A 13,914-nucleotide genomic window follows, 5' to 3' on the forward strand; every position below is an offset into this window, starting at 1 on the left:
CGGTGTATCAAAATTCAGATTAGGTATATAAGGCTTCCTTTTTAATTATAAATTATACTACGATAGATTTAACTGTAAATAAATTTGCCTAAGGAATTTAACCCATGGAAAAATCTGTCGAATTTCGGGGATATTAAATTCGCAGAATTACGAGAAGGAATATTTTAATAAAACATAGAAGATTCATGACATCTTTAGGAATGAGAAATGGATATGGATTTGTGGAATCCGTCTGTAAAATTAATCATAAAGTTAATTATAACGACAATAATTTATCGAATAAATTCATAACTCTGTGATGGTGGAAAAGAGGACGACGAGTGGCCAGAACCTGTAACGTAATAATTCACGAAACGTCTATTGGAAATCGTTGGCAGGAGCCTATAATTTACCTAAAATATCTTGAGAAGTCACTTGGTCTCTAAATTCCTAAGCGATGCACTTACATCAACTCATATTCCATATTTTACGTCATAAAATACCAATTGCTCGTTACGTGTCGTTTTCTCTGCATAACTCGAGAAATTAGCGCAATGGAGGCGGAATGTTGGAAGAAAAAATGGTCTTAATGGCGGTTGGATACATCAGATGGCGTCAGAGTATTGTTAACCTTTAGCTTTTCCCGCGTAACACGGTCAGCATGATTTCTTCCGTGATACTAATAGGTGGCGTGCGTAGAGTCAATATTGCAACTGAAATCGTTGACGTAGGTAACCTACCACCTTCGCCTCGTTTTCTGTCCACGGTGTTTATAACCATGACACCGTGTTCGTTACGCGGGTCATGGTTTCCCACCTATCACGTGCAGCAGATCTAGTGATTTTTCTGTTCTTCCCAACGTAACGTCGTTTCTCGCGTGTCTGAATTAAAACACGTTTAATGATAGAGAACACGAGGGAAGATTTATCGTCTTGTGGGTTTTAGGAACCGTGCAGAGAAGATTAGATAGTTTTCCCGGTAATCGATAGATGGAGCGCGTTTACGGAAGGAGTTTAGTTTAGAGGTTATTACCGAGTTGAACGTTAATTGGGATAATTTTGTTAGGAATTTGAACGTTGAATAGTTGGACTTTGTTGTTTGAATAATTAATTAATTTAGCGTTTAGCGGTTGGTTATACGAATATATGGTTATCTGTTCTGGTTATGTTCTCCGTTTGCTATTTGATCGTTTAATATTCGATTTGGTAGCCACGGAATTCTTTAAATATTCGATTACTCGAGGGTTCGAGTATTTGGATATCGATTACTTGGACGTTTAGCTATTTAAGCGATCGAATATTTGAGAATTGTCTTATTTCAATTCTTTAGACTTTTTAGGTATTTAATTTTTGGAAAATTTATCGTTCGATATGGAGAACAGGTGGAACAGAATTTTCATTGCAAAGTTCTTCTATTATTTCGTTAGTCGAAGGACCACAGCATCCGCTCGGACGGTCACGGTACTGCCGCCGCATTCTCCCATCTTTCCATTGATTTTGAACACCGTGGGTGTGTCACTGAACACGTGGTTCCTCAGAGTACGCTAGAAAATGTTCAATCTATTTTGTTCAATGGAACCTAAGTTTTGGCAATTTGTACGTCAGCTCGCAATTTACGACCGATTATTATTTTCATTAAAATTATTCATTACCTACCTGATTGTTAAAGTATTTGCGTATTATCGAGTAAAATCAATATTCTAGAAAATTACGCGAAACAAATTTTAAAGAAGCTTATTCGGTAAAGTGAAGCTAATTTTTTATCCTATTATACTATATAATGATGTTGCATAAGCGTTGAAGAGAAGACAAAGAAATTTGTTGTATAAATTGGAAGTTCCAAGAACACGTATAACAAATAACGAATAATAATCAATAGGAACGTACTATACGACAAAGAGCCGAGCTGTGAACCCAATAGAATTTTGCTAAACGTAACTTTAAGCAAGTCAAACGAAATAGGAACAAAACACGTGGAAGTTCTCGTGAAACGAGCAAGCTCGTTGAAACTTCCCCTTTCGAACATTGTATGCGCCTAACTTTCATTTACGCGCGTTTCTGCAATTCTCGGCGTTAACCATGTTGCACTAGTAACTCACTTGCATCGTAAGCGAGTGAGTGTTTCATGTTGTCGTCTTTTCATTCTTATCGAAGGATTTTTATTCATTTTTATTAAGACCTTTGACAAAAATAATTAGACTCCACGGACTTGGATTTCCAACAAAACCACTGCATCCCAAATTTTAGCCTCCATACGTTGGATTCAGAAAAACCACCCTATTTTTCAATTTTCTCTAAAGAGTTTGCAGTCTAAATTTACCAAAGATTCCAAAATTTATTTCTAATTAGTAAAAAAAAAAAAAAACACCCTTCGTTTCAATAAACTTTTCGGTTTCCAAAAATCCAGCACTTCCATATTCGAGAAAATACGAAACTCTACTACAGAGATCGTACTTGCATGAAAATTTCAAGAAAACCTCCACTTTCTTTCTTCGATCTCCTCGTAATCCCGCCAAACCACTCTTTTTTACTCTCACCCTTTACGAAGCAAGCAACGAAACACGGAGGGAAAATGAAGAAACAGAAAGCCTTCCGAAACCTTTTCCTCCCAGAAGGCAGCTGCAACGAATCGCTGAAAATCGATGCCCAAGCCACAAAAATCAACCCTCCTTTCGATAGATTTCAATCTACCGCAAAAGCTTCTACGTGCATCCAAATTTCAAGGGAACCTCCAGCTTCCCCTTTAATCTCCCCTTGCAAACACCGTTTTTAGTCTCATCCCTTACGAAGCAGCCTTCAAGGTGAAGCGGAAGCAAAGTCGAGAACCGGCAGGCTGTCCGACCTGAGGCTTTTCCTCCCACAAGTTACAGCTGTGCTGGAAATTGCAACAAATCGATAAAACTCTATTCTCAATTCACAAAAGCCAACCTTCCTTTCGATAGACTTCGATAGACCAGCGGAAGCCTCGTGTGCGCGTAAATCCCAACGAAACCTCCAGCTTCCCCACTCTTTTTTATTCTCACCACTTACGAAGTAACCAAGGGAACGCGAAGACAAGATCGAGAAACCGCAGGTTTTAGATCCAGCAGACCCGGAGATCTACCCTTGGTCCATAAATATCAGTCTTCCGTTCAAAAGACTCGAATTTCCTACCAAAGTCTCGTATATGCGTCCGAATGTCAGCGAAACTTTCCCCAATCCTTACGAGGCAACCTTGAAGGCAACGCGGAAGCAAACTCGAGATCCGAAAGACCTCGCGACCCGAGGCTCGGCCTCGCCAGGAGGCAGAGAACGTGCAGCTCTCCTCCCGGGCGTCTCAACGATCCCACCCCTTCCCTAATAACGGCGTGGTCGTTTTCGGCGGCTTGGAGGCGCTGCCATCGCCTTTTTCTCTCTCGCTCTGTTCAACGCGAATCTCCACCCTCTCCCCTCGCCAGCACATCATCCCCTTGGAAGTTTACATTTTCGCGGGCACGTTGCTGGTAGCCGCGTCTCTCCATCCTTGCGTGTCGCTTCCGCCCTCTCCATCCTGTTCACTGAAGTTTGGCCAGTCTCCACTGACGATCTTTCACCCTCCGTGTCGAACGATCGCGAATTCCTCGCCCCTGACCGTGTTTGACAGTCGTCTGTTCGTCCGTGGTTGGTAGTGTGGCTGGTGTTTAGGGGTGTCTGGACCACAGTGCGTCACGTGAGTCGCTTTTTTTCGACGCGTTCCAGGGCTGGAAGGGATGAAAAGTGTCCACGTGCTGACTCTCCTATGACAGTGACAGTGTAGATGTGGATTTCCAGGGATTTGAAATTGGAAATCGAAGGTGGACGTTCGTGCACGAGTTCGATGGAAGAGACTTTGCTGATAGATCGGATATATGGTGAATTTCAAGCGAACAATTGACCGTTTGAATTTGGTGGCGAGTTTGCTGGGTCGTGGCGATGATCGTGGCGATGATCGTGGCGCTGGGTCAACGAATCTTATGAGAAACTGCAGATGCAGATCGACAAACAATCCAACGACGAATGGAGTCTGTGGTGGACCTGAGACGAGGAATCGCCAGTTCGAATTTCATGGTGACACGAATCTCACAACTCGAGAGTTGATGAATAAGTTTCAAGAGATTCTTCGCGGATAATTGGAATCTCTGATGGATTTGAAACAAGCAACCGTTATTTTCAATGGACAATTTGCGTTTTGTGATGAGTTTAAAACGACTCGATGATGACTTCAATGCAAATTTCAATGCAAAGTCAATAAACCTCATGGATAATTGAAGATTGAAATCGACGAACAAGTGCGAAGCAAAAGGCTCGAATGATAAATTAATCTACAACCAACTGTCCACTTCAGCTTGGTGACAAATCGAAAAGGGGATGATCGGAATCGAAGGAGGAAATTCTAACGATGAATCGCGTCTGCAAATTGTTATTTAAAATAGTTAGGTTTCGTCCGCGTTGCCATTTGCATTTCGGTTTTCATTCGAAGGCGAAGAAATGAAGATGGGACAAGGGTGGAAGCGTGTTGTAAGGGAGGGGGGCGGGTTTAGTTTCTAACGGTGGTTTTTCATAGCGGTGAGTTGAGAAGAGGCGAACTTTCGAAGGGAATCGAGTGCCGAGGGTGGAAGTGAAATATATTCGGATGGGGTGAAGATAAGACTCCGATGGGTTGATGTTAGGGTGGGTGACTTTGAATTTGAAATAGCCGATTGGTGTTTGGTTATGGGGGATTGAAAATTGAGATCGATCCTTGGCAGACTGATAAGGAAGTGAAACAGTGTTTGGTTATGGAGGATTGAATATTGAAGATGACGGTACAGATCCTGCTGATAAACTGAATTTCTGCTGGATTTATGGCGTGGAATGGTCAATTTCAGGCTTATGGTAAACTAGGAAAATCTCGACGGTGAATCCGTTAAGATGCTGGAAATGAAAGTTTTCGCGGATAAGTTTGAAAGCAGAGATTCCAATAAATCATGAAATCGATAAATCAAATCTATGATGAATGAACAATAAGAAATTGAATTTTCTGCCGAATTTTGGAGAACCTCGTAGCGATTCAGATTCTAATTCTAAGTTAACGAACATTGGAAAAAAAGTTGAAATCTTGGTAAATCTTCAAGAATAATTTGAACTTCTGGTGAATTTGAGACAATGAATTACCATCCAGGATGAGAAATTTGAAGACAGTTTTTCGAAACGCTTTGTCATTTAGAGCTTAATGCCAAATTAAAGCATGTTGTGAGAAATTAAACATTGAAATTTACAGGAAGAGATCGCAGTGACAAGTTTAGTCTCTGAATTAACGTTAAGATAGCAAATTGCCATTTGAGGGCTGAGATTTGAATTTGATGGTTAATTTAGAGGGGCTTGGTGATTTAGATTCTAATGTTAAGTTAATGAATCCTGAATGGGTCCAACGTGTCTAACGTAGAATTAATTTAGAGAGATTGAAATTTGAATGCAACACCTATTTCAATGGGTCTTTAATGCTAACAATCGTAGCAATTAGCGAGTTTTTAACGAATTCCAAACGGTGCCAATTAATCGAAGTAACGATACAAGATTTAATTTCGAGAATTAGAAATCTGAGAAGGATTTTCAGCGGGATACTTGTTTGCATGAATCTTCGATTTCACGTAAGTGGATTAAACCAATGTGCAATACATTATTTAGCGTGAGGAATTAATTGAAGCAACGAGTCTGCAGTTAACACTGGAATCTCAAGTGAAACTTGAGAGTAATTTTCAGCAGAATATTTTTTTAAGAAGGTTCAAGAAGGCCTCGAGTTTTATTATAGCGAATCTTCGTTGAATAATAATTAGGAGCAACGATTACTAGAGAAGAAAATATATTTCTTAATATTGACAAAATATATCTGCATATAATTCTAAAGATATAAGGAAAATTTAAGGAAAGATATAAAGAAAATAGCAATTATCAACATTAAAAACCAACAGAGACGTCAACTCCGTAGTCACTTGTCAAAATTCAAGACGAATTCCATAAGAATCTAAATTTTCCAATCATCGACAAGATCAAAAAAATAGTAGTCGATGAAGCTGCTCGAAAGCTTTAAAAAAGGTTTTGAGCAAGTCCGGCAAAGCAAAATTCCATTGATCGATCATTGCCAAGTACCAATTAACGTCAACTATTAACAAGAACATCGACTCTGCAACCACTCGTCGAAATTCAAGAAGAATCCCATAAAAATCCCGGTTTTCCAATAGTCGACAAAATCACCAATAAACTCAACGAAGATTTGCCGGCAATTTGAAGAAAGCTGCGAGCAAATCCTCAAATAGTAATCTCCCCTAATACCAACTTTTCATCTTAATGCTAATTGACGACGTTAGTACTAATTAATCGAGGCAGCAGATCCTCAAATAATCCCATAGAGGCTACGTTGAAGGGAGAGTTCGAGCCGAACATCGACGCAGACAGGCTACCTTTTCGAGATCCATCTTGGTCACGGCACGAAAAGGATCAGCAGGACTCTGTGAATTGGAAGGATCTCGCGTGTAATCCGACAATCTTGCTGAAAGCTCGTGAGGTCGAGTGTACGTTGCTGGAAAATACAGTTTCCCTTTATCATTGCTTCTTATCCATTCGTTTCACCCGTCGACGCGTTTCCCGGTGTTGGAAAACCTCGAGAAAATTAACATCGGGATAATTGAAGCCGAAGAGGCCACGCTAATTAGCCACTTAATTCGTACTGTAATTTTGGGCGAGACGAAAACGGGACAATAGTGGCGTACCGATGATATATTTAAGAGATTGTTTCGAGAAGGAAAAAATAGCGGGAAATCGAGGGAATCTCGATTACCTGAAACTGAAATCTTTTAGTGGAATAGAAAATTATCGAGGATAAATGAACGATATATTGGAGAAGAAACTCGGACGTTGGTAAAATTGAATTAATATTCGACAGATCTTTTGATGGGATAACAGATAGCAACTGTTCCGGTAGAAATTCGAAAATTTGAAATATAAATGTAGAGAAATTTGATTAAAACCGAGAGATAAGGAAATATCGATCTTTTTTAACGGAGAAAGAAATCGCAAGTTTCTAAAAATTAATCAGAGAATTTTGCAAGAATGTTCAACGAAACGAGGAAAACTGATCTGAAAGAAACGATGGTTCCTTAGAAATGTAGCTAACTCTATCAACAAACAGAAAAGCAATTCAATCGTATTGTAACGAATATTAACGATAGTTAAGAAAACTGAAATTCTGCTAAGAACAACTTCCGCAAGATGTTATCGTACCAGAGTTACTTACTTTATCGTTGCACTTAGTTCAACTGGGACCCAACATGACCAAACGAATAACGACAACGATAAATCATCCGCATCGCTTCTGTCGAATTTTTAAATAACCTTCGTACACTGTTCCACCTTAGTCGTAACCAAATATTTCCTAAAAACACTCGCCAGGACCAAGAAACTTGTCAGCATAGATCAGATTTAGACCTAAAACCAATTAACCTCCAATTAATCGGAACAACGAATCTTCGAATCGATCATCGAACGAATGAAAAATCTTTGAACGTCTCGTCGATGAAGACATCGTTAAAGGATCGAGCACTCGGACTCGGACAAGAAGAGAACTGAGAAATTCTGGAGAATAGCGATTTAAGAGCATCTTCGAGAGCGTGCTTTTGGCCAAATTGTGAGAATGCATGGTCTCCGGGCGTTGAAGAGGAGGAAGAACATTCGCGTTGAGAAATTGTTAAATGTTTGCTCGTTAGAACGTGACGTAGACTTCTGGAAGAGGTGAAGCCAAAAAGCTTGGCTACGGAGGATGGGTCAGGACTGGTGTGCACGTAGAAGGAAACGTTCCAGCAGCGGTTGCTGCCCCTGTGGGCCACGTGTTCATCCCTCAAGTAGGTTAGTGAGAGACAGACCTAGACTTTTCCTGTCTATGAACGCGTTTGACGCTTCTGTCGACGGTCCAAGTGTGAAATTAGTAATATGTTTGATATTTTGGATAATCGTTCGAAGAAATGTTAGCCTTTGCAGAGATTTATCGGCATATTTGAGGTTACATCGATTGGCTGGGAACTTCTTAGGCATTTTGCATTGGGATTTTAGGATTCGTTTCTCGGATGAGAATGGAACTTGGGTTTTAGGTGTTGCGACACATGCTTTGCACGATCAAGTTCGAGGCTTGATAATTGTGTTTCAGGTGGATCAGGATTTGGCTGTAAAATTAAACAGAAGCAGTGGAATTTATTTCCTAAAATATACAACGGTGGATTTGACTTTTTAAGCGATTAGATCGATATAGATTAAAGCCGATTGAAACGAAGTGATACGACATAAATATTTCGAATGAATTATTTAATGGAAAGATAAAAGTGCCGGATTAATTATTCAGAAACTTCGTATGTGTGTGTGTGTGTTTTTTAAGATGGCCAGAACACCGTACCTCGTCTTTAAAACGACAGAATCAATTATTGTTTGAAATGGACTGTCGTCAATTTTTCAAGACCCTTCGAGATTCGAATTTATCTTTTGAAGTAGATGAGCATTTGAAGCTTCCTTACGAAGGTCAAGCAGCTTTCATAGTCAATGATAACGCGTCGTGATAAATGGAGGGGAATTTCGAGGAATCTTTTTGTCTGTTCGTTAAGCTCAGGTATTTTATGAATATTCGCCGAGACAAATGGGTTCATAGAAATCTATGGTCCATGAAACTTGGTGGAGCAACCAATGTTTCAAAAATATTCAAAGCGAAACGAATCCGAGGCATCTATCTAAGCTTTGATTTTCGTTTTTCCTGTTCCCGCGATGATTAATCGCTAACAGTTATCGTGTTGAACATTTTCACACGGTTAGAATCCGAAGCTAGTTGAATTATGAATTACAGTCAGTTCGTGACAGGTTGTTGCTTTTTTTTTTTGTAGAGAATGTCACGACAATTCCAACAAGAGATGCACGAAAGTGATAAACGAGTAAAGCTCAATCGGAAATGGTCTGAAAGTAGTAAAAAAAAATGAAGTTATTCAGTGGACAAATTGTTTCTCTTTCTCAAAACACGTTAACACGTGTTTTTCTTTCAACTTTGAATCGACTTAGGCTTCCAATCTTTTCTCCTTTTTCTTTTCAGCGATGTTACGTGAATCGTATCTTGAATAAAATTCCTATAAAATCGACGAAACTGGAAAGATCGCATATAATTGTCGAACGATAAAAACATTGCAAAGTTTCGAAAAATTTCACTGAAAAATCTCTCTGAATCGAATTATCAATTTGGAATTATAATTTTCTTGAACTTTGCCTATTTGCTGAAATCTATTGCCGAAAAGGCGCGCAAAAATTCATCACGTTCACGATTAAACGTGAATCGACGATCGTAAGTGCGGATCGTCTTCGCTGTCTTGCTCTGTGGCTGCTCGAAATTCTCTGGAATACTATTTCCTGGGATCGTGACGCCTCGTTAGAGAAATGCCACGATATTCGTGAGCAGAATCGTTCATCGGGTTTGCTTATTTCACGATGATCCTTTAATTCTCGGAATTTCGTCGCAAATTCTAGGCCACCACCATATTCCGCAAACGAATGTCGTTTATTCGATTCTCTCAATTTCCGATCTCCGAGAAATATATCGTCCAGCTTCTCGCCCATTTTTCGCCTGTCTCCAAATTTATTTCCTCGGTTTGGTGAATTTGTGAAACGTTCTCCCCTTATGTAAATATTATTCTTATGAAAATAGTATATTGTATACTCTGATGCATAATATGTCTGATCATCTGACATAAAATAATATATACTGTGCGTAATTTTTCTTATTAGAAATAAAAGAATACTCTGTTCTTCGAAGAAAAATGTGCCACTTCGTTCCATAAGGAGAAATAATTCTTTCTCGCGTTAAATATAATAAATCGAGCTTCTTCTTTAAGCTAAAATTTCCAACTATCGTGTGGAAAAGGAAGTGGAATAGTTGTACCGATTCTTTCCTCGAAATTTGCTTCCTTTCAAGAAAAATTACTCGCTGGCTTGCGCTTTCACGTTGCAAAGTCAATCGTCTCTCCTTTGAATTCGCGAAATGTGTGTTACGAACGCGGAAAATTTCGCCAACTTCCTTTCTAAATTCGATATTCGCTTTGTTCTACTGAAAAAAAAAAAGAAAAGAAAAAAATAACGAAAGAAAAATTCTAAATAAATCAGTGGTAGCTCTCAACTCGTAGATGAAAAGTACGTAGACTATTAATTTCTCTCGTTGACCTTGACATTTTCTGTAACCAGCGAGTAGAAGCGAAGTAGAATGAGGCGGTACGCGGCCAGACAACTATTTCCCTCGTGCATTCCCACTTTCATTCTTATTTAGATATTAGAATGTTCTTCTGATATCTGATCTGCGATAAATAACAGAAATAATTCCATCTTCTTTTCATTTTCAACTGGTTGATCTACTTTTATAAAATATTTTAAACGTTAGTATTTTGTTCACGACGAATAGTTTCTATTTTTCTTTAGTCTAATGTTGTCTGCAATCATTTAAAAATCACTATTCTTTAATTTGCTTCCCTTTTGGAATATTTTATAGGATACTTATATTATACATATTTTATATAGAAAAATTTATATTATATACTTTGCAGGATAATTTTTCGTTCCTTAAATTGTCGATTAAATTATTGCTCAAATATGCACTTCGTTCAATCCACGTTGCGTGTGAATTGGCAATAAATCGTTAATGACACAAGTATACAGGTTCTTTAGAAATAAAATTTCAAAGTTGCTATAAATAATTTTCAAAAATATTGGAGTACATCGTGCCGGACTTTTATCGTCATAAATTCTCGTGGAAAATGTTTTACAAAAATGAAAAGGGTATGTTGAATTCTGTACGATCGTTAGAAACCTGTCGTTCCGTTTTCTGCCATCGACTTTCACGAAATATTTCATTCATAAAACAATTAATAATTTATGTCGATCGAGAAACACATTTGAATTTAATCATTTAAAACCGCCTTCGATTTGAACGATTCAGTTAGGATGAAAAGGAAACTAGGCCTCTACTAAACTTACAAATATTTCATTAAAACTTTCGTTATTAAAATTTCTACCTCGCCATTCGAGTGCTGCAAACAATCGTGCGAAACGAGATCGCGGAAAATTCTAATTAACCAGCAGCAAACTTGTGAAAATTGTTATTTCACCATTTGAGATCTGCTCGTGTGGTTAAAAGGAAAAAAGAACGACCATTCGCGTTCCAAAAAATCTGACCAAGTAAATCTCGAGAAGAAAGCGCGAAATGAGATTGTAAGTTGTGAAAATGAAACATCAGCACTGAGGAGAGGGGGAGGGGGAGAGGGAGTAACTGTTGCAGTTTATGAAAGAAAATGAGAAATCGTGGATCTCGCGTTCAGATCCTTGTTCGAAGAAAGTTACTGAAATTGGAAGCTTGAAAAGGAAACTGAAGGAATGCTGGTTAATTGAATTTAATGTCAGCTGTGCGTCGTACTTTCGATGAAAGAAAAATAGCGAAGATGTCATTTTTAGAAAACTGCTTTCTTTCTCAGCTTTCCACCGTCGTCTGGATATTATTCTTCGTCGTTTTATTGGTCGATTTAACGGCGAACGTCGGCATACATAATGCGATATTCTGTCATTTATTTAGCTTTCTGTGATTTTCGAAAACGCGACGAAATTTTCGTTATTCTTCTCTTATTTTCTACTATTTTAATTCACTCGTTTTTCGAGTATACAATTTCTCAAGCGTCCCGGATACTAATCTTAACAATTAGGCTTTTCACGTGTAATCCGAGGAAGAAAAGAGCGCGTTCTTTCAAATTTCGAGACAAAATCTCCCTTTTGCAGCGATTACACGAAAATTTTGGCGATGTTCCTTATTGGCAATTCACATTTTCGCTCTAAATAATTCTTAACAAAATATTTCAGTATTTACAAAAAAATACCGACTCTCTTAATCGTCGAATTCATCGAAAAAAGAAAAAGAAATTTCTAAACTTTCCAAAGCTTCCTGCAAATCAAACGAAATATCTTCTCGATAAAAAAGCAAATTGAAGCCATAGAAAAACATCTTGAAAATTTTCCTTAAAATCCATGTTTTTCCAGGATAAATAATTTTAGTAAAATATGAGGAATATCTTGAACAAGATTGATGTTTTGAAATGTAAATTGAAGAGGAGCGACTCACACGACCGGAAATTGATGTTTTCGAGGATGAATAGGGTGAACGGTTAGAAGATCGATTGTCACGCGCGATTTAAGGCGTACAGCTTTTTCTTGGCCGTTCTTTTGCAATTTTTGTAGGGCGTTGAGTTTATCTCTTGACATGCTTGCGGCGAAAATTAATTAAGCAACGGGATTAATGAACACCGGGAACGTTCTTGGATTTTTCTTTCGCGCAACCCGCTTCATAGCGTGCCCCCGAAACTAATTTACTAGAAAATAAACAATATTTAAGAAGTCGAACCATTTCAATGGAAACTCCAAGTCAGCAAAGAGAGAAAAGAGGGAAGTTTATTCTTATCGAATAGAAATTTTGTCCACTTTTTGTAATACGTGGCTCGATATTCAATGGAAAATCACCTTTGCATTTGTGAATGTGTCGTTGTTGGTTTTTTGTTGGCAACGAAAATGAAGAAAAATGATCCGAGTAATTTCAGCAGAGTTTTTTTTTTTCGTCCATCTAACACGCGAAGAGAAAAGCAGCGTTGAATATGCACTTTATCGACTGCAATTTTATTCGCAATCGTTTCCTCAGATATATGGCAAACAAGATGATAAACGACACGATCTTTGAAACATTAAATGTCATTGCCATAAACACGCTAAAGGGTGCTAAAATATTACTTGCATTACTCAACTACTTTTTTATGCTATTTCAATTTATGCTGTATACATTAAACGCGATTCCTCTCATCAAAAATTTAACGCCATTCCATTCCACACATAGAAATGTCTCGTTTGATTCGATAGAAACGGTGGAATTGTTCCTGATTAAATCAAGTATCCCTGGCTAAGGGGAGCGACAGTAGAATAAGTCGATATAAGTCAGACACTCGGATGATTCTCCAAACTTCTTTATAAATATAGAAAATTATTTTTAATCAGCGACGCTGGAAGGTTAAAAAGACGTAAAATGAGCTGACTTATGATTTATAAAATCGTAAATTTACTTGGAAAAATGAATTTTCTAACGCTTTGAAAGATACAGAATAAACTGCTAGCATTGTTACGTTGTAATTTCTAACTTATTAAACTTTATTAACACGGTTAGTTGAATTAATGGAAAAAGCCTGAATATTGAAGTGTTCAAAATTCACACAATTCTAGCGATTTCGAAAATTCACGACAATGGGAAAACATTATGTTCGGAAAGTATGAACGTCGCATCGTTAGCAACAATTCGCGAATGTGAAATTTTACGATACAAAAATAATAATAATACAAAGTTTGGGATGATTTACAAGGCTGACGAACAATCGTATCGGCGAGGGACCTGTCAAAAGTTGAGCCGAGCCTCGCGCGAATTTTACGAACGAAAACTGTAATGGGAGACCGAAATAGGAGGAAGAAAAGTCGACGATAAAAGGAACGTTGTTGGCGGAAGAGTCTCGCATCTCCTGGTCCACTCGAGTCGATTCGAACAGTTCTGTTCAATTTTTACTCCCCTCCGCTCTCCTTTCTTGTTTGCTTGGATTCAACCACTCGCGAGCAAACTCTCGATCGACATTTCCGTTTGCGAAAAAAATGCGCGTTTCGATGTTATTTGTACGTTTGAAAAATCTCCTGAGACTCCGCGATTTCCTCGAAAAGAAAATTCCATTCCGAATATTTTGGAGATTTTGCAGATATATCGTACCGCGATATAAACAATATTATATTATCGATCTAAATTACGAATTATATTTATTTCATTTTTTTACCAATATACCGCACGAAGGTATAAATTAATTAAAAAATACTTGCA

At 38.2% G+C, this 13,914-nt stretch overlaps 1 protein-coding gene across 9 annotated transcripts in view; it reads left to right on the forward strand.

The window, feature by feature from the left end:
* The window catches only part of LOC117242443 (cAMP-specific 3',5'-cyclic phosphodiesterase-like), a 350,276-nt gene that overhangs the window by 207,002 nt on the left and 129,360 nt on the right, over positions 1 to 13,914 (forward strand). The window contains exon 1 of one of the 9 annotated variants that reach the window (XM_033509123.1): positions 7,723 to 7,856. The exons of the other annotated variants lie outside the window; for them this stretch is intronic. Within the exon in view, the coding sequence (XP_033365014.1) occupies positions 7,771 to 7,856 (86 nt within the window). The 5' untranslated portion in view covers positions 7,723 to 7,770. Of the gene's footprint in view, positions 1 to 7,722; positions 7,857 to 13,914 lie in introns of those variants that run through there. 9 annotated transcript variants of the gene reach the window in all.

Source organism: Bombus vosnesenskii, unplaced genomic scaffold (genome assembly GCF_011952255.1).
Source record: "Bombus vosnesenskii isolate JDL3184/JDL3185 unplaced genomic scaffold, Bvos_JDL3184-5_v1.1 scf7180000016274, whole genome shotgun sequence".
Taxonomy (NCBI): Eukaryota; Metazoa; Arthropoda; class Insecta; order Hymenoptera; family Apidae; genus Bombus; species Bombus vosnesenskii.